Source organism: Nelumbo nucifera, chromosome 2 (assembly GCF_055504915.1).
Source record: "Nelumbo nucifera cultivar China Antique chromosome 2, China Antique-T2T, whole genome shotgun sequence".
Lineage (NCBI taxonomy): Eukaryota > Viridiplantae > Streptophyta > Magnoliopsida > Proteales > Nelumbonaceae > Nelumbo > Nelumbo nucifera.
The window spans coordinates 6457225-6478723 of NC_142650.1; the positions used below are offsets into that span (position 1 = coordinate 6457225).

General features: G+C 40.8%; 1 protein-coding gene across 2 annotated transcripts in view; it reads right to left on the reverse strand.

Annotated features, from left to right (window-relative positions):
- The window catches only part of LOC104594751 (V-type proton ATPase subunit a1-like), a 76324-nt gene that overhangs the window by 21169 nt on the left and 33656 nt on the right, over nt 1-21499 (reverse strand). For both annotated transcript variants that reach the window (XM_010255213.3, XM_088897476.1), the window contains exons 9-11: nt 4317-4424; nt 4054-4202; nt 2706-2859 (exon numbers count right to left, since the gene is read on the reverse strand). In XM_010255213.3, coding sequence (XP_010253515.1) covers nt 2706-2859; nt 4054-4202; nt 4317-4424 — 411 coding nt within the window. The remainder of the gene's footprint in view (nt 1-2705; nt 2860-4053; nt 4203-4316; nt 4425-21499) is intronic.

Consider the following 21499-nt stretch of genomic DNA (forward strand, 5'->3'; position numbering starts at 1 on the left):
TTTGTATGGGAGCTGTTGAAGGATGATGTACTATATTCCACTGTATAGGGAATGATGCCACTGCCTCCTAACCTCCAAGGATATCAACCGTGTACATGGAGATTCCTGTCTTGTCTTCACCTAATGGATTACTCCATTTTTTTATTTTGATAAATTTCTTGTTTCAATTATTTGTATGATGTTTCTCTGAATTGCTACTTATTCAAGAATATCCTAGTATTCCTTTCCTCCCAAATGGACCTTATCACTGCTGGCACTTATGCATCTCCAGAGAATTTTGCCTCTTCTTTTCGGAGGCAAGAAAAATGACAGAGAAAATAAAGTTGCCATACTTTCATAGGAGAGCACCTAGCACCAAAAAGATCAAGAAAATGCTCCCACACACTGCACAGAAGATTAGTAAGTAATTTATGGATTCTTCACTTTCTATGCAAAGGAGACAGATATGGATTGATAATGTCCAAGATGGACTTTTCTGCAATATTTTGCAGGCATTTATCATTACATGGGACACTTCCAAATAGAATGCCTAGTTTTAGGAGGCATTGTGCTTGCCCAAATTGCTTTTATAGGAAAGTCAAGAGAGGGCTGCTCGGAAGAAGCCAAGTCACAAGTCCTTAAAGAACAAAGTACAAGAGAAGGTACTATTTTGATCGGTGCCAGATTCTTTGGTCAACTCTATTCTCATCCAAGAATACCCCATCAAGGAGCTGTGTTAGAGTTGGCCGAGTAGGGGTAACTTAGTCTTCTTCATTTTACTTTAAGTGGTGACTTGGCAATATTGTTTTATTTTAAATTTCTTGTCCCATACGTAAGTAGGGGCATATTTGACTCTGTACCCTTAATGAATATAATAAAGGGAGAATGACCATTCAGCCCAGTGTCAGAATTCATAGGCCCAAAGTACAGTTGGGGTAGGTGCCAGCTCGGAATTTATGCCAATTCACTGGTGGGTATGGGTGCATAGAGTGTGGGTTTTTGACCTTTTGAATGTTTATAGATTTGCAGTGGAATTCAGAAATCTGCATTAGGCCTTTCGTACTTTTCCATATAATAAAAGGTTATGGTCGACTAGGAGGGTTAGGGTTTAGACTCTCTAGTTCGACAGATTTCTCTCTCTCTCTCTCTCTCTGTATATATATATATATATATATATATATATATATATTTATCTCTATCTCTGAACAGAACTTGTTTGAACCATCAAAACAAGCTGAAACAAAAATATAACCTTAGAGGTTTCATGGTCTCTAAGTCCCTTCTGAAATCCCAGGTCCCAAGAAGATGGAGAAGATCCTAGGGCCACAAATTGAGAGATAGGTATGTTTTTATAATTTGAGATGGTATGAAGCCAGAAGTCCACTACAAATCTTCCCAAAACTTAATCTGATTCCCCCTCCCAGGGTCATATCTAATAAATCTGAGTAAACATTCAAGATTTTTATGGACTTTCCAAGGGTATAAAAGGTTATCTCATATGTCTACCTCGGCATCCCACCCATAAGGACGCCACCCATGAATGCTTTTGATTAGAGAGTGCCACAATTTGTCAGAGTCAATGGGATATCTTATTCCTATTTGTATTACCCAGACCTAAACCACAATCCTAATGAGATGATACTTCTTGTTTTCTTCCCACCAAAAAAAAAAAAAACTTATTGTCTTCCCCAAACACGCACAAATTTTTACCAGTGCTTTGAACACGGAAAGAAAGCAAACAGAAAGGTTTGAACACAGAACCCCCTATTTGCTAATATTGTTCATTCATTCAAAAAGATATTTTTAAAAGACAATTAAAATTCTAAAATCATTTTTTTGTAGGGATTAAGAATTTAAGACCCTAACGTGGATTTATTTGGGCTTGCCTCAATGGGCTTGGAACAAAGGCAGCTTGAAGAATTAGGAACGAAAGATGTTTAACATCATATTATTTATTTGAAATAATGCAATTTGGAAAGAAATAAAGAAATTGAAAGTTTGACATGCTTGAATATGTTTTATATGCTATTTTTTTATTTTATTTTTTGCATTTTTATATGTTATGTTTATGTATTTTAATTTTAGGTTTCTTAAAAAAAATAGTTTAAAATTAAAGTGTGATTTTTTTAATTAATACTACTTTTTATATTTTTTGCAATTCTTTATTTTTTTTATTTTGTGCCTTGCTTCAGAAAAGGTGTGCACCTCACCTTGCACCTCAGGCACAAAATGGCCTTTGCACTTTTAAAACACTGGTAGCATATTTAGTTATTTACAAACCAATGATTAAAAGAACTAATGTCTTTGTGCAAAATGCATGTAATCATTTCAGGAACAATACCAAGAATTGTAGAAGCAAAAATCTTTTATTTAAAGCCCAATATTTTTCTGGTCTAATTCCAATTGTAATTTTTGTTTCCAATGAAAAACAAGGGAAAATTTCCTTTAATTGGAGTATGAGAAAACATTCTCAATTTGTATTTGAAAGTATGAAACAATGCACTGTAAGGCATATAGAACTATTTGGGAAAACAAAAAAACCTAAGCTTAAGAAGTATTACCACTTGTAGCTCAGTCCTGATAAAAACCTTCTAACAATCTAGGAATACCATGGAGATGTTTTAACTAAAAATACAAATAAATAAAATACAATATATACATGAACAAAGTTTATAGTAATTTTCTTCATCGTGCTATTTCAATGATACAAAAAAGAAAACAAATACCTGAGAACCAAGTTTATTCTCACGAGCAATTAGAATTATTGCTCCCAACAATAAGCATATTCCATGTCCCCAGTCCCCGAACATTACAGCAAAAAGAAATGGAAATGTAATAACAGTATAAACAGCGGGGTTTGCTTCTTGGTACCTAGCAACACTGCAAAAGAACATTGCTGTCTTAACAATTTGAAGAATTGAGAGCTACAGAACTACAATCAATAGAAAGGAGCAGTAAAGTAGTTTTCTATGAAACTGGATTTGCTCCTTACACACTTCACAGCAACCTCACAGCATAGTGCAGCCATGAATGACAACATACAAGTACAGTGGGAGATGTTCCCAATGCATGGCTGGAAGTGCTGTGAGGTTGGTGTGAGGAGCAAATCTGGATTCATTTTCTACCAAAAAAAGACAGCACAAAGTCTCTTCAACTAATCATCAATCACAAGCATTCAAGATTGAGTGCCATGTATAGCAGATTAGACCAGCTTTTTCAAAGCTGAAAAAGAAAGGTTTTGTGTGCTGATCCATGCACATTGATATGGGCTGTTGATCAGTCCATCCAAGCACCAAGCAGGTTTGCAATTCCGGTATACTTCCTGAAATAAGAGCAGAGAGTAACCAGGCGTATCAGCAGGGACATGCCATTTCGGTCACACAAACGGTAGCCTTCATACAGGAGAAAAACCTGCCAAGTGATAAAGGAAGAAAAACTCATCCCAAATCCCCAAAACTGCTTTCCACTCAGCAAACAGTCACTTTCTGCATCTTCAGAGAAGTGCTCTGGAGTTTCGATTAAACAGCACCTATCCAAAGTATTCAAACTTCATGTACTCGGTGGTGACAACTCCATCAAACCCTGAATATAATAAGGTTACTGCATGTACATATTCTCATTTGTCCCTAAAAAAATTGCTCTTGCTCCCCAGCATTTTTTCTCCATTCGGTAATTTTAGCATTGATCACTTAATTAATAGTGCATGTTCTTGATGATTCATCGTTATTCTCGGTCTTCACTAATATCACATTTGCTGAAGTATATGCCTCATCTATCAACTCTAAACTTCTGCCCTAATTACCCAGTCAATTGGATTCAAAATTCAGTCCATTTATATACAACTTGAATTACCAAAATATCCCTTACCAAATATTCTAACCTTATTTCCAGAATTTCTTAGCTAGTTTTCTCAGAATTCAGAAAAAAAAAATCTCAAAACCTACAAAAAACATAAATCTATTTTAACATCCTGCATCAATGGTGCTTCAATTTCAAGATGGCCTTTGCTTGGATGTTAATGCATACAAATACTGTGTCCATTAGAAGTAACAGCTGCAAAAGTGAATAGCATACCCATATGCATCAACAATTTCCTGAAAGGCATTCGTAAAGCAGTTGGTTCTAAAATATGTAGGTGGTGATTCCACAGCATCCATCACATGAAATATTATCCCCACTTGTGAGTTGCTATCAAGTGTTGCACGTTGCAATACATTGTGAATCTGTTGCATGTCAAAGTGTAAATGTTCTAGAGAAGTACTGAAATACTAATTAACATTTTATGGAAAATCTATCCACCAAAAAAAGATCAACAATGGTAGTGATGAAAATGTTACCTGAGGCTTTGAAAATATAGGGCACCACCCTTCCCCAACTAGACACTTTTTTGTAACATCAAAGTTCAGCATATTCAATGTATCATATACAGCTTTCTCCTTTCTTACCTATTAAGAAATGGTAAATTGATAAAGGAGCTTTCAATAGACAAAATGAAAAGAGGATTCACTGTAAAAATATTTGATTTTTTTTTTGGGTAGGAAAGAAAGTTCACTAAAATTTAAACTGTAAGAAATGCTGCACAAGAAGACAAAACCAAGACCGAAAGGCAATAACCATAATAAAATTAAAATAGTCTTAACCAAGAACAAGGCCCCATCTTCAAACTGCAGCACTAGCTAACAATTTTTTTTAAGTTAAAATAAAAATAAAATTTATTAGAGAAAAAGGAAGAGGAGATTACAGCAGGGCGATAAGGAATCGCCCAGCAATAGCAGACCCAAAAACAACAGATCCGCCCTAACAAAGCCCCTAAAAGCAGAGAAAAACCTACAGACATACCAAAGCACCTTAAGAAACAAACCCATATCCAAAAACAAATATCACAACAAAATCACAGATGTCCCTACCCCCAACCCCTAAAACAACAAAAACATGCCATAGACTGAATATCCCAGAAATCCAAATCCTGCCAGAAGATACATATGAAAAAATATCCTGAAACCAAACAATCCAACTAATGAAAAGCTCAACTTAAACTTTATCCATTTCTCATCATGCCTACTGTCTAATATAGAGATCTCTTGTCTCATCCGGGTAACTTTATCTTTCTCCCTTTCTTTTTTAATTCCGCTCCATATACTCCTAGCTTCAATCTGGCAAAAACATTTGAAACTTGTCTCTTTTGATTGGTTTTCTGTTTTCTAAATCTTCTTACTGCATTAGGGCATTTCTCCACCCTCGTAGAAACCTCCCTTTGAGTATAAATTTTTTCTAACTCAAATATGGTGTTCTTCTCAAACAATTGTTCAGCACTCAGGTCTTCTATACCACTCCCCTCCTCTACATCTCCAACTATCATAATCTTCCAATTTCCTTAGTTGTCCCTGAACCAGAATCTTCCGCCCCCTTAATCTTCTCTTTCGTCTAGAATCTCGTCTCTTCCACCTCCCTAAAAGTTTACTTTGTGAAATCCCCCCCCAAGAAGAATAAACCCAACAATTTACTGACCTTCACCCCTGTGTTCAGCACCCTTTCCACAGATTTCTATTCTTTGTGAGTCTCATCTATGGCTACTTCTTCCTCCTCTGTACCCATTGCTCCATCCTCTTCACCTGATTCTTCATCCTCTTGCAAAGGTCTGGTTCTATATTTTTGTCTCCTTATACAGATTCTTGATAAAGACTTTTTCTTTTCCTTATCCTCTTCATCAATGGTCTGGACTTTCCCTAAAGACCTGGAGGCCAACATTTTCCAACCCAAGCCCTATCTGAACTTTGTCCCTCTCTCCCCCTCCTCCATGTACATTCTCCCCCAATCTGTTCTCCCTTCCACCCTCTTTTTTTTTTTCAGGTTCCAGCTCTTCCAAAATCTTGATGTCATCTTCTTCAGGATTGTCATCTTTTTTTGTGAAAACTTCTCCGGCTGAGTCCACTCCATGACCTTGAAATCCGATCTTCCAACACAGCATCCCTTTTCTGATACCTTCCTCGTACCTGGTTCAATCCCATCAGAGGGAGCCAGAGTTCGTAAGCCTAAAGAATTGCAGCAGTCATCGAAACTTTCGTTGTTATAGGGAGGCTTCTCAGATTCATCGTTTTCAATATTAAGAGGAGATTCACCGGGATTATCCGGCGAGTAGCTAAAAGACCCCTGAAACCCACCTAGTTCAAACCACTCACCCCTAGGATCTGAACCGTGTTGTTAGAGTTGTTTTTTTTTCTGCTGTTAGGGTGCTGTCAGCATGTTCTTTTCTAGTTTTAATTATTTTATTATTAGGGTGTGCCGCCAGGGGCATGTTTGTAATTTTCTTTTCTTTTAATTACTTCTTGCTATTATAAATAAGAAGCTGGGCACCACCAGCAAGAACTTTTGACTCTCAAACAGTTTTCTTTCCCTTCTCTTCCCTCCTCTCCTCTCTCTTCTCTCTCTCTCTCTCAGAAAGAAAACATGGTATCAGAGCGCAATTCTGGGCTATAGAGATCCTTTCTCTTCTCTGAATCACATTCATTCCCAGTTTTTTCTTGATTTCTTGGACAGTGAAGGCAAGAAACCCTAATCAAACTGGTCAGACCACCCTGTTACTGTGTTTTCTGGGTTCTTCCTTGGTCGTAGCACCAAGGTAACCCTAGTAGGAGAGGGCCAATGCTGTGAAGGCTTCCTTTTCTTTTGGCTGATGCTGTAAAGGCCTCTTTTCTGGGTTTGCACCTTCATACAGGTGCTGTACAGGGGTGTATGATCCCCTTTTGTCACAGGTATGTGCTGTAATTAGTTGGTATGTGGTCCTTTTAATGGTTGGACTGTTGCTGGACTGTTTCTGTGGTCTCTTTAAATTACTAGACTGTTGCTGGACTATTTCTGGGTTGCTTCCGGGCTGTTTCTGGATTGTTTAATTGCTGGACTGATTTCAGCAGTGCATTTTTCTTTTCAGAAGTAGAAGTTTTGGTGTTTAGTACCCTGAATGTGACTGTGAGAGGTAGTAGTTGGGTGGGGACTAGTCTTGTGCACCTGTGGTTCTGTTTTCTGTAGCGTAGATCTTCTCCATCAATGGCAAATGATGATTCTGCTTCATCCGGGGTTACATCAACCTGTAGTACAACTGGTATGGGAGTTGAGAATATGATGTTTCCTATGCCAATTACCCCTTTAAATAGCCTAAATTACCTGGAGTGGGATAAAGGTGTAAAACCTTGTGTAACAGCAAGGGGAAAAGCTGGTTACATAAATGGAAAAGTGAAAGAACCCAAGAATGAGACAGCTGAACATGATAAGTGGAACCAAGAAAATAGTATGGTGATGTCCTGGCTCCTTGCAGCCATGGAACCTGATGTGAAGAAGAACTTTACGTGGTCAGACATTGCTAGTGAGATATGGGAACAGGCCAAAACCACCTACTCTGAGCAAAGGCACTATGCCAAGATTTTTTTATCAGTATGCCAAGATTTACCAACTACAAGCTGAATCTTCAACCTGTAAACAGGGGAACCGTAGTTTGTCAGCCTACTATTCAGCCCTTACTTCAGTATGGAAGGAGTTGGATCACTATCAAGCTATAGAAGTTGATTTCTCAGCAACGAGTTTTTGCTTTCTTGTTGGGACTAAACCCCGTATATGAACCTCTTAGAGTTCAGATTTTAGGGAGTAATCTTAGAGTTCAGATTTTAGGGAGTAAAGAGTTGCCTTCAGTTCAAGAGGTGTATGCCTTGATTCAGTCTGAGGAAAGTAGGCAGAGTGTGATGGTTACAACTGAGGGGGAGCAACGGGTGGCATTAGCTGCAATGGGTGGTAACAATATGGGAAAAAAAACCAAGAAGGTTGATGATAAGGACAAGTTGTTCTGTACCAGCAGCTCCATGGGAGGCCAAAGTGGGCTGTAAAGAACCAAGAACAGGGTAAGGTGCAGGTAGGGTTGTCAATGGGTTGGGTCAGACCCGATGAACCCAGACCGATTGGACCGGTTCTGGTTCAAGAATTTGTCTGGATGGGTCAGTTCCTGGTCTTTAAAAAATCTCGATTACTATCGGGTCAGAACCAGGTCCACCTTGTCCTGAACTGATTTGGACCTGACCCGACCCTATATATACTATTAAATAGATATATGATTTATGTTATGTCATATTTAAATAAGGTGGGGCTAAAGGTGTCATTTCAGTGGGGTTTCTTTCAAAACCTTACCGAAATGCTGCCCCCCCCCAATCAGCTAACCCTTTTCACTTTTGTCTTTCTAAAGAAGTCTTCTTTCACAGTTTCACTTAGTCACTCTTTCTCTAAGATTGAATCTCTTCTCAGTTCTCTCACTCGAAAATCGAAACTTGAAGCACATCGATCGGAAGCTACTGTCTGGTCCGTCTCAGTGGTCACACCGTCTGGAGAGGAGAGTGGAGGCTGCCCTGCCGGCTGGAAGTACATCATCTCACCGTCTAGTTCATCCGTCCAGCGACCATCCATCAACAATAACTCAGTAAGTAGTAACTCCCACTCCCTGTGTTACCCAATGATCAATGACAAACTGAAAGTCCAAAATGTTGATTTTTTATTGTGAAATCTTCGATCTTCCTTCATTTAAATATTTTGATTTTTTTTATTGTTAAAATGTTGATTGATTTTTTGAGTGTCAAAAAAACTGAAATGTTGCATATTGGATTTTTAATGGGCGTTTGAATTAATGGGTGTTCATCTTGTTTATGGAGTTATTGTAAATATTGCATTCTTTATAAATTTTTCTAATATTCAAACATACGAGAAAGAAGGCCTAAGACTGTTAACACCATGAAAAAAGAGAACAGAAATTGGAAAAGAAACAAGAAAAAAAAATCACTGCTATGACTAGGTGTGAGCAGGAAGCATTAGCCTCCTAGTTCCCGACTAATCTAAACTGATCCTACTTTTAGTACATGCATCACACAAGGTCTGGGTCTACATCTTGAATTACAAATTTTAAGAATCAGGTACTGATGCAAATATGAAAGCAAGGAAGGAATTCATAATCGGGTCCATCGGGTTGGACCCGATTATCCCAAGAACCAATCGGTTCGGTTTTGGGTCCAAAATCACAGACCCTATAGGGTCTAGGTTGGTTCCGGGTCCGTGGGTTATCTTATCAGTTCCGGGACCAGTTCTACCTAGTTCCGACCCAGAACCGACCCGTTGACAGCCCTAGTTGTAGGGTTAGAAGAAGCCTAATACAGCACATAATGCAGCAAATGTGGCAACCCAAGATACTCAACCTACTGGGGTGTCAACTGGTACTGCCCAGGAACACTTCAATGGTTCTGACCCCAAGGAGGATATCATGAATTCATTTCATAGTCATTTGGAATCATATGGTAGGGCCTTGCGCCAGATGGACAGTTCAGTTACTAGTACCCCTTTTACTTCATTTGCATCTACATTAGGTAATGCAGCCTCTGCCTTCCATGTCTCCACTACCACTGATTCCCCCCGGATCATTGACTCAGGCGCCTCTAACCACATGACCAATAAGCCACACCTTTTTCAGTCTTATAGCCTTTTGTCAGGAAGGGATAAGGTGAGACTCACAGATGGATCATTCTCCTCCATTGCAGGCCAAGGATCAATATCCTTTCCTCATGGACTTAACCTAAATAATGTTTTGCATGTCCCTCAACTTCCCATCAATCTGCTTTCCATTAGTAGTATCACAAACTATTTAAACTACAGTGTAACCTTTTTTCCTGGTCTATGTGTTTTTCAAGATCTAACTTCAAGGAGGACGATTGGTAGAGGAAGCTTAGTGGATGGTCTCTACACTATTGACAACAAGATTGGTTTCTCGGTGTCATCCTCAGAGTCGCATAGTCAATCAAATAGGAGTCAAATTTTTTTGTGGCATAATCGGTTAGGTCATGTGTCTTTTGAAATAGTGAAGTCTCTATTTCCTTATTTATTTTAAGTCATGTTCAGTATTAGATTTCCAATGTCAAACATGTCAGTTGAGCAAGCAATGTAGAACAATATTTCATTCAAGTAATAAAAGATCAAGTTTCCATTTCCATATTGTGTATTCTGATGTGTGGGGGCCTACTACTATAACTTCAAAGGACGGGTACAAGTACTTTATCACATTGATTGATGATTTCTCCCACTATACATGGGTATTTCCCATGCATAGTAGAGGCGAAGTTCCAAAGATTGTGAGAGATTTCTAGAGGATTGTGTTTACACAGTTTCATGTTGAAATTCAAAATTTTCAATCAAAAAATGCAAAGGAATATTTCCATTGTGAGCTCAATGAGTTCTTTGCTTCTCATGGATCCATTCATAGAAGTACATGTGCAAAAACACCACAAAAAAATGGTGTTGCAGAAAGAAATAACAAACACCTCCTTGAGGTAGCACAAGGGATGATGTTACACATGAATGTACCAAAACATTTTTGGATAGAATAGATGTTGTACTTGTTGCTGCTTATATCATCAATCGCATGCTGTGTTGAACTACGAGGCCCCTCATCAATTGTTATTCCCTCGTCTCCTTTATTTTCCATTCCCATTCCCATGAGGGTGTTTAGTTTTCGTGCTTTTGTCTATGATTTATCTCCATCTCATGGTAAGTTAGACCCTCAATCTATTCCATGTATCTTTCTGGGGTATCCCCCCTCTCAAAAGGGTTACCGATGCTTTAATCGTGTTGGTCATAAGTTCTTGGTCTCTATGAATGTCTCCTTTTTTGAGTCTGAACCATTCTTCCCTGCTTCTCCTCAAGGAGAGAGCGTAGAAGAGGAGAAGCAAGTCCAGGTCCGTCAAGTCTCTCTTCCTTCTATTTCGGATCCTGCTCCTTTTCATGTCTTCCAACATACATGCCATAGATATTAGCAATGTAACAAAGATGTGGAGCAATCGTACACTGAGCAACTAACACCTTCAGACTCCCAAGAGGTAAGTCCAAATGAACTAGGCACTATTGCACCAATTGATACCCCGGCTCCCACTTTGGTTGTAGATGACCTTGACATCCCTATTGCACAAAGAAACGGAGTCAGGCCATGCACTATCAAACACCCCATTACCCAGTATGGCTCCTATGATCACATTTCCCCCTCTTACCGTGCCTTCCTATCTATAGTTGATAGCATCCCCATACCCAGAAATGTTGTTGAGGCTTTAAAATACCCTGAATGGACAGATGCTATGAAAGAGGAGATTAATGCCCTCCATAAGAATTAGACTTGGGAGTTGGTGGATCTTCCAAGAGGGAAAGAGCCAGTGGGGTGTAAGTGGGTGTTTACAGTGAAACACAAGGCGGACAGGATAGTTAAAAGGTACAAAGCAAGGCTAGTAGCAAAAGGGTACACTCAATTCTATGGTGTTGACTATGATGAGACATTTGCTCCAGTAGCTAAGATGAACTCAATTTGAGTTCTATAATTGGTTGCAAACCTTGATTGGGAATTGCATCAACTAGATATAAAGAATGCCTTTTTAAATGGTGATTTGGAGGAAGAGGAGGAGGTGTACATGGTTCAGCCCCCAAGTTTTTGTGCCAAAGGAAGTGAAAATAAGGTGTGCAAGCTAAGAAAGTCCCTCTATGGTTTAAAACAATCTCCTAGGGCATGGTTTAGTAAGTTTCATATGGCGGTCCAACAAGTAGGATTCAAACAGTGTCAGTTTGATCACACTCTCTTTGTGAAGAGATGTCAAGAACAGGTTGTTGTGTTGATAGTGTATGTTGATGATATCATCATTACAGGAAACTGGAGCTCATAAATTCAAAAGTTTAAGGCATTCCTAACCTCTCAATTCGAAGTGAAACATCCTAAATTACTTTCTTGGAATTGAAGTTGCCCGCTCAAAAAGGGGCATCTTCATTTCTCAGAGGAAGTACATCCTTGATCTATTACAAGACACAGGCAAGTTAGGTGCAAAGCCAGTAGATACTCCTATGGATGTTGACCATAAACTGGGTGATTGTGATGGTGAACTTCTAAAAGATGTGAAACAATTTCAAAGGTTAGTAGGAAGGTTGCTTTATTTGTCCATAACGCATCCAAACTTTGCTTATTCAGTTGGGGTTCTAAGACAATTCATGCATTCCCCTAAGAGACCACACATGGAGGTAGCCGAGAGGATTCTTAGGTATTTGAAGAAGTATCCTGGAACAGGTTTGCTATTCAGTAAACATAATCATCTGAAGATGGAAATCTATACAAATGTTGATTGGGTAGGTGTTGTGGATGATAGAAAGTCCACAAGTGGGTACTGCACATTTATGAGAGGAAATCTAGTGACATGGAGAAGTAAAAAACAAAGTGTAGTTGCGAGGTCAAGTGCTGAAGTGGAGTATAGAGCTACGGCACATGGGGTGGCCGAAGTACTTTGGTTGAAGAATTTTCTAGGGGAGCTTAGGGTTACTGTTCACAATCCTATGTCCCTTTACCGTGACAATAAGGCAGCTATAAACATTTCCAACAACCCTGTCCTACACGATAAGACCAAGCACATTGAAGTGGATAAACACTTCATAAGGCTCCATTTGGTTTGTGGGATGGGGATAAGAAAAAGGGAATATTCCAAAAATATTCCCTTTTCTCATTTGTTTTGGGGGAAAGAGGGGGATGGGATAAGAAAAAGGTGGGACGTCAGATCCCAAAATCATGGATTTGGGGTCGCACCAAAACAATGTGACCCCAGTGGAAAAACACGAGAAAATCTATCTCCTTCCTCACTCCCACATGCCTCGTCCATTCGACTGGAACTTGGTATTCTTCTGTGTCTTCCTCCTCCCTCCCGCATGCCTCGTCCATTCGACTAGAACTTGGTATTCTTCTTCGTCTTCCTCCTCCCTCCTGCATGCCTCGTCCATTCGACTAGAACTTGGTATTCTTCTTTGTTTTCCTCCTCCCTCTTGCATGCCTCGTCCTCTGTTGCGGTCTTGAGCTTCGCTGGAATGTGGCAGGAAGTCAAATGAGGGAGGAGAAATAGAAAATAAAAGAAAGAATGGATGGAGAGAGGGAGAGAGAATGAGAGATCGGGGAGGAGAGAGATCGCCGCCGCCGCTCCTCTGGTTCAAACAGTGAGGAGAATGAACAGTAGATTCCCTCCAATACTTCGGTCCTTCGGTCCCTTTTACATTTTCCCATCCCATCCCATCCCAATAAAACCAAACAATGTAAAATTAAATTTTTATACTTTCCCATCCCACCCAAATCTTCCCATAAACCAAACGGAGCCTAAGGGAAAAATTGGAAAAGGGAGAAGTTTGTACTCCTTATGTCAACTCCAAGGAGCAACTAGCTAATGTTCTCACAAAAGGGCTTCCATACTCACGGCACAATGAGTTGTGCGACAAGTTGGGCATGATAGATATATTCAGCCCAACTTGAGGGGGAGTGTTGTTAGAGTTGTTCTTTGTTTCTATTGTTAGGGTTCTTTCAGTCTAGGGTGTTGTCAACATGTTCTTTTCTAGTTTTAATTATTTTATTTATTATTAGGGTGTGCTGCCAGGGGCGTTTTTGTAATTTTCTTTTCTTTTAATTACTTCTTGCTATTATAAATAAGAAGCTGGGCGCCGCCAGCAAGAACTTTTAACTCTCAAACAGTTTTCCTTCTCTTTTTTTCTCTTCTCTTCCCTCTCTCCTCTCCTCTCTCTTTTCTCTCTCTCTCCTAGAAGAAAACAAACCACTATCTTTTCCTGGTTCAAAGTCTAGCCTAATCAGGTTAGAAATCAAAACTGACATTATACTCACCACCTCCTTTTGATTCTCGAGTTCAACATCCCCTTTCCCAAAAAACATTTAAACTTTGGAACCTTTCGAGGAGTGAAAATTATTTGACCCTCCCTTTGCCTCTTCTTCTTCCAAGCCTATCACATTAAATGAACATCTCTTTTCCAAACCGTCTGCCACGTGGTCTGTGCCCTACCTCGTCAGCTTCATCTTCAACCTCTCACCCTTCCCCCCACAGCGACGCTTCGTGTTCCAACGCAATCTAGATCTTCATCCAAACTCCATCTGAGAAGACATCAATAGATCGAGGAACTTCATCCAGCTTCACTCCAACAATTTCCACCACTGTGTGGCAGAAATTTGAGATGTTACAGGATATAAGCATCCCTCCTATCACCAATACTACCTTCTCTGGCACAGGTTTCTTCCAAAGATTAAAAGGGAGCCCAAACAATCTAATAGCAAAGGCTTCATCATGAAAAACCTTGCTGTTACAAGCAGCAGTCCATTTCTTCACCAGAGTGACGCCCAACTCAGTTTCTAACCTGACAAAATCCATTGTTTTTTCTTCAACTAGCAAAATTGCTCGCCTTCTATCAGAAGGGAATATCATAATTCCTTCCATTTGAAGTTTCTTTTTCAGCTTATCCAAAATAAATCCCCAGTCTGTAAACTCCCTCCTTCCTGCTTCCAAAATCATTCTTCTTTCCCACCCTTCTCCACTTCCTTCCAACATCAACCTTTGCACTTTGTTAACGCAACTTACATTTACTTCTTGTTCTACCTCTTTATTTTTATTACTTTGGTAGACTTCTCCTCTGGATAAACTATCGTCCTTCAACATCAGATATTCTTGCAGCATCTGAGTGACCAACCTCCAACCCGTCCCCTGAAAACAAACCATTTGTCTTCTATTGCCTCCAAAAAAACCCTGTAACAGCCACAAACCAGCCCTTTTGGTTGTATTTCAACGCCGCCTGGTACCTTCTTGCAGCTTCCAGCAAACCCATCCAGCCATTTTTCTTCACTGAGAAGAGTGCTCCATCAATGAACCCCTTCAACCATTGTGTAGCTTCTCCTGTTAGAAAAACCGTTGCCCTTCCTTTTTCTCTCAATTTCAGAACTGAAAGGTTTTTGCACTTTCATTCTTCAAAAACCAACTTCTTCATTTCAATCAAGGCCTCGACTCTCCAACTTCTCACTAGAGTCCCCATATCCAATATTGCTTCTTCTCCTACTAGCTAGGATAGTCAAGAACCCAAACAGGGTGACACTCTGTTGAAGTTTGACCTGCCCTAGAATTCTGTCTTGTTCGTTGACTGTAAAGTAAAGTAAACAGCAAGAAGTAGGAGAGGAAAGAAGAAGAGAGAAAAGAGAGAAAGGCTGGTTCGAATTAGAGAAAAAGTTATCCCTAGATTCGGCCAGACTTGTTATTATATTATTAACTTATTGGAAAAGACTTAAGTGCCCTTCTTTAAGTAAGAGGCACTCGAACTAACATAACAGTACACATCAACATTCTCAACAAGTACAAAGACCGAAATACCCCTTCACTAACACCACTTTGATTAATTAAGAAACAAGAGGTGAGCATTGCATCGCTCCAAAAGGTTTTGGGAACATTCATGTGGTGCATGAGGGAGCGTGCCGTTTCTACAAGATGGCGGTTCTTTCTCTCAGCAACCCCATTTTGTTGCGGAGTGTAGGTACATGAATTTGGTGTATAATGCCATGTTGGACCAAGTATTCTTGAAAAGATGAAGACAAGTATTCACGACCATTATCAAAACGGAAAATTTTGATGTGAACGCCAAATTGATTGCGGATCTCAGCATAAAATTTCTGGAAGATGGCAAATAATTCACTTCTTTCTTTCATTAAATAGAGCCACGTCATTCTTGAACAGTCATCAACAAAAATAACAAAATATCGGTATCCATTATATGACATCACTTTATAAGGACCCCAAACATCTGAATGAATTAAAGAAAAAAGACTCCACACACGGTTATCGACCCTAGAACGAAAGGGAACACGATGGTGTTTCCCAAATTGACATGACTCACAATCTAAAACAGAAAGTTGACTCAATGAAGGGACTAAGGACTGCAACACTTTCAACGAAGGATGACCAAATCTACAATGCCACTGGAGAGGAGAAATGGATGACTGAAGGGCCGTTGACGTTCGTCCGCCACCATCAAGATAATACAGTCCACCGGCTTCATGCCCTCCACCAATCTTCATCCCCGTTTTGAGATCTTGAAAAACACACATAGAAGGGTAAAATGTGATGGAGCACTTAAGGGACTTGGTCAACTTACTAACAGACATAAGATTAAATGGAAGCTTAGGTACATATAAAACAGAGGATAGGGATACAGGGTCTAGGTCAACATTACCAACACCACAGATAGATGATGTGGAGCCATTAGCAAGGGTAACAGATTGTGATGTTGAGCAATGAGTGAGAGATGAAAACACACTTGGAGTTCCCGTCATGTGATTGGAGGCTCCAGAGTCAATAATCCAGGGGTTGGGTGTGGATGCCAAACAAGCCATACCTGAGTGTGCAAAGGAAGTTGTGTTCTACTGCGACTTGGATTGAACAAACCTTTCATACTCATCCCGAGGAACACTCACCATCTCCTTGCCTGGACCATCTGAGGAAGTAGAAGGCATCGGGTCAGCTGACCGGTTCTCCTATCTAGAGCTGAAACTGGTGTCACTAGTCATGGCATGGTTGGCCCACGTCGAGGGAGGTCCATGTAAGTCATAGCAGTAGTTAATAGTATGTCCATCCAAACCACAATGAGTACACTTCCGTGGACCCGAGCCACGTCCTCTACCACGAGCTCCCCCTGAATCTCTGCCTCCAGTACGACCACCACCACGGATATGTGTAGATCCACCACTACCACTCCTGCCAGGCTGGGCTCCTCGAGCCCCACTTCTGCCACCTCGACCTCTCGACACTGCAAATGCTGATTTATCTGAGACATTAGAATCCGTAGATCCAATGGAAGCCCTCCGAAGACGAGCAAACACCTCCTCCAAAGATGGAAGAGCAGATCCCCCTAGTATCTGGGCTCGTACTGGTTCATACTCAGACTTCAGCCCCACCAGAAACTGTGTCACATCAAGCTGCTCTCGTTGTTGCTGTTGAACTTTGACATCAGAAGTGAGAGGATGATAAACATTTAACTCATTACGGATATTCCTCACACTGGCATAGTACTCCTCAAGGCTCTGATTTCCCTGTTGCAGATTGAAGTATTCCTGATATAGTTGATATACCCTAGTGGTATTATCTTGACCTGAATACAGTTTCTTAGCATGATCCCACACCTCTTTGGCTGTGTCAAGAAACATGAAGTTCACACTGATTTTGGGTTCCATACTGTTCCACAACCATGTAATGATTTGTGCATCTTCCTGTTCCCGGTCTTCATACTCCTGAGAATTAGCGAGGGGTTTCTCCTCTCTTATATGCTTCACTTTCTTCTTTGCCTTCAAAAAAACCTCTACAGACTTGGCCCAAGGGACATAATTCTCTCCATTCAGTTTAATGGAGGTCATTTGGACATTCAGGTAGTTAGTAGATATCATGACACTAGGTTTACTATCATTGTTATCGGCCATTGCCGAACTCCCTTATCACTGAATTCTGAGCACTGAATTATGAGCACTACACACTGCACACTGCACACTACACACTTCACCGAAATCTGCACACTGATTTCAACAGTAATAAATGCTGAGAACTGCAACCCACAAACCCTACTCACCGAAATCTGCACACTGATTTCAGCAGTATTAAATGTTGAAAACTGCAACACCACAACCCCTACTCACTGAAGTCTACACACTGATTTCAGCGATATCAAATGCTGAAAACCACACTTGTAACACCACAAACCCTAATCCACAGCTACAGGAAGTTTCACCATCAAGTAGACACTATTGCCCTCTGAATCACACACAAACCAGCATAAACCCTAGCATAAACCCTAGCATACTGCAATCTGAAAACCCATCATGCGAACTGTACTACACCTCTCATGTATTCCATAACAGAAAATATGCATAAAAAAAACTTTACCTCATCGCCTGAAGGCCACCACACGAAGGGCTGAGACACCACTGCACCACACGTACCAGCCCTAACTAGGGCTTAGAAACCACAGCAACCAATCACCAACGACACAATTGGAGGCAATAGGAACCTCCTAGGGAAGAGGGCGATCACTCCTTTTCAGCCCTTTTCCCAGTCTCCAACTCACAGCTGAGAAACCCAAGAGAAACCCTAATTCGAATGCGCAGAAGACAGAATTCTAGCAAGTCTGATTTGTTTAACCTTGCTCTGATACCATGTTGAAGTTTGACCTGCCCTAGAATTCTGTCTTGTTTGTTGACTGTAAAGTAAAGTAAACAGCAAGAAGTAGGAGAGGAAAGAAGAAGAGAGAAAAGAGAGAAAAGAGAGAAAGGCTGGTTCAAATTAGAGAAAAAGTTATCCCTAGATTCGGCCAGACCTGTTATTATATTATTAACTTATTGGAAAAGACTTAAGTGCCCTTCTTTAAGTAAGAGGCACTCGAACTAACATAACAGTACACATCAACATTCTCAACAAGTACAAAGACCGAAATACCCCTTCACTAACACCACTAACACACTCCATTTCAGCCTCTAGCTTTGTACCTTAATGCTTTGTCTTTAGTAAATGATTTCCAGAAATTAAAAAAAATAATCGCAAGCAAATTGAGTATACCCCTCTTCTTTGGACATAAATCTCCATGCAACTAGGCTACTTCAACAGTCCTTCCTCTTTGACGTCTAACTCCTCTAGATGCCCCTCTGCCTATGCCTCTTGAACCCCACCTTCCTAGACAAGATAAGGATTTTATTAATTGTTACAAATTTCAGTACAAACAACCAATTTAAGTTCTTCATCCACAGAATCAATAAGACCACCTTGCATGTTCTGCTCTTCCACTTTCAGCTACTAGGTAGTGCCCTTCCTCTAACTCTTAAAGAACGCATATGACTTTTTTCTTAAGAAAAGATAACTGATTGTATTAAAGAAGAAAAACAGGAAGTACAGACTACAGGAAAGGACCAACAACAGAAATTACAAAGACAGAAATCTTTCACTATACAGATTTTCCCTAAAGATGCCCGACTTAGCCAAACCATAAATCTTTAGAATTTAACTCTCTGGGAAGTCCAGGTTAGATTTACAGCCAAGGTGTCCAAAATATCTCTGGCCTCAGTCAGGTAGTGTGCTAGTCTCCAGGGACCTTCCTTCTCCCCTAACCATTTTATAGTATTTGCAGAGTCACCTTTAATGGTTAGAGCAGACCAGCCCTTATCTTTAGCAATTCGAAGAGACCTATTAGTGCAGCCAAGATTTCTGCTTTTGTAGAATCAGCAACCTCAGTTGGGCCACTAAAAGCCCACTCAATGCTTCCACCCTTCCCCTGAATACTTCACCTATCCCAACAGCTCTGGGGTTACCCATAGCACTACCATCAGTCTAAGCTCTGACTCCACTCTTGCATAGACAATACTAGGTCTGCTTAAAGATCCAAATGAAGAAAAGAGGATTTCCCCCAAGTTTCTTTGCAAATCATCCAAGTCCAAGGATCCTCTTGATTTTTTTTTTGGCTTTTTTTTTATTTTCTGACTGTTTTGGCATTTTTGCACCTTGCTTCAAAAAGGCACGTGCCTCGCCTTGCGTCTCAGGCGCAAATTGCCCCTCTTGCTTTTAAAACACTTTCTTAGTAAACACACCACATCACTGCTTGGGAAATCGTACACAGTAAATTTTCCCCCTACCACCAAGGCCACTACCATGCCATTGCCAAATGAAATCAATAACATGTTCTGGAACAACCCAGCTGCAACCGACAAGATTGAGGAAGTAGGACCAAATCTTCCTTGTTTCTAGGCAGTGTAGAAGGAGGTGATCAGCAGATTCACCATCCTTCAAACGACAAGCACAAGCATGGAGAGACATAAACAGTCTGCCTTTGTTCTTCTGAACCAAGTCACAAGTGTTGATTTTTCTTAGGCAGGCCTCCCACACAAAAAAGGAAACTCTAGGGGAATATGAGAACACCAGATCCTCTTGTATAGAGAGCTTGCATTAGAGATTCCCAGAACCAGGCCCCTAAAGAAGGACTAAGTTGAGAACTTGCCATCAGGTTGAAGCTTCCAAATACATTAGTCTGGGGTTGCCAAGGAAATGTAGACTTCACTTAGAGAAACTAAAATACTTCCAATCTCATCTATCTCTACATTTCTTAAAGGTCACTAAAATTTAAATTCCTGTTAGTTCCAGAAGGAAAGAACTGGATACAGGAAGCAACAATAGCATCTTCAGAATGTAAGAAGTTGAAAAGATAAGTTTTAGCCAAGGTATCTTCCACCCACCAAAGGTCAGTCCAAATTTTGATTTTCAAACCATTCCCCACTTTATATCTGGTGAAAGAAATGAAAGAGAAATAGGTAGAAGAAATACCTTTCCAAGGGTTTGTTGCTTTTACTTGATTCAAGTGCACCTTACTATTCCAACCATTAGCATGTCTTCCATATTTGCTGTTTATGATACAAGTCCAAATGGCATTAGTCTCAATAGGGAACCTGTTGAGACCCAAACACTCCTTCCAGAACCCACTAGGGGAGTGGAGCAGGCCACCACCCATCAGCCATTATCAAGGAGACAGAGAAGACAGGCGACAGAGCCCAAGAATTAGCTACACTCAGAGTTGGTTACTCTGCCGCCAGAGGATATTCCATCCATGTTATCTGCCAGAGTTAGTTACCCAGAAATCAGAAGATATTCCCTCTGATATTACACCTGTAGGCCAGCTATATAAGGCCATCATCATATAATGAAAGCAATGAATGATTCTCCTTTAATTTTCTTCTCCCTGAGTCCAGTTTATTCCTTCCTTCCCTTCTCTTTTTCTCTCCATCTTCTGTTTCAGGAGGTCAAGCCTCCCTCGAAGAGGCTTCCTAGGTGAGCGGAAACTCACCAAGTTGGTATCAGAGCCAAGTCGGAGAGAGCTATGCCGCAGACAAGATCCTCTACCATGGAAGATAGAGTCGACCAACTTGAGATTGGGTTCCACCAGGTACTAAACGAACTCAGGGATCTCAAGGTGGTCATCTCTAACCTCGTCTCTCAACAACAGTCCGGCGAGACTAGTCATCAAGCAGGGGCTGACGCCTCTGCTTCCGGTAGCCAAGGAACTGGGTATTACCCCGCCAGAAAGGTCACTAAAATCAATTTTCCCAACTATTCCGGTGGAGATCCCATTCCTTGGATTTTTAGAGCAGAGAGATTCTTCGAGTACCATGAAACCCCTGCACACCAACGCGTCGCCATCGCCTCCATTCACCTAGAAGGAGACGCTATTCTCTGGCTCCAGTGGTATCGACAAACCCATCCTCAGGTAACTTGGGCGGAGTTCACGGAAGCTCTGTGCATCCATTTTGGGCCGACGGCGTTCGTGGATTATGACGAACTCCTCACTCGACTAAAACAGACTGGGACGGTAGCAGACTACCAGCTCGAGTTCGAAAGAATGGCGACTAGGGTACATGGATGGCCGGAGAAGGCCTTGGTGGGGTGTTTTGTGGGAGGTCTCAGAGAAGATATCCGCCTGGAAGTGAGAGCTCTTCGACCAGCGACAGTCATGGCAGCGGTGGGTATGGCTCGCCTGCAAGAAGAGAAGATCGATAGTATGTGCAGAACCAGCAAGCTATCCTACCCAAATGTGAGGGTTCCCTAGCAGGCCGAACAACAGCCCATGAAACAAGTTGGGGATTCTC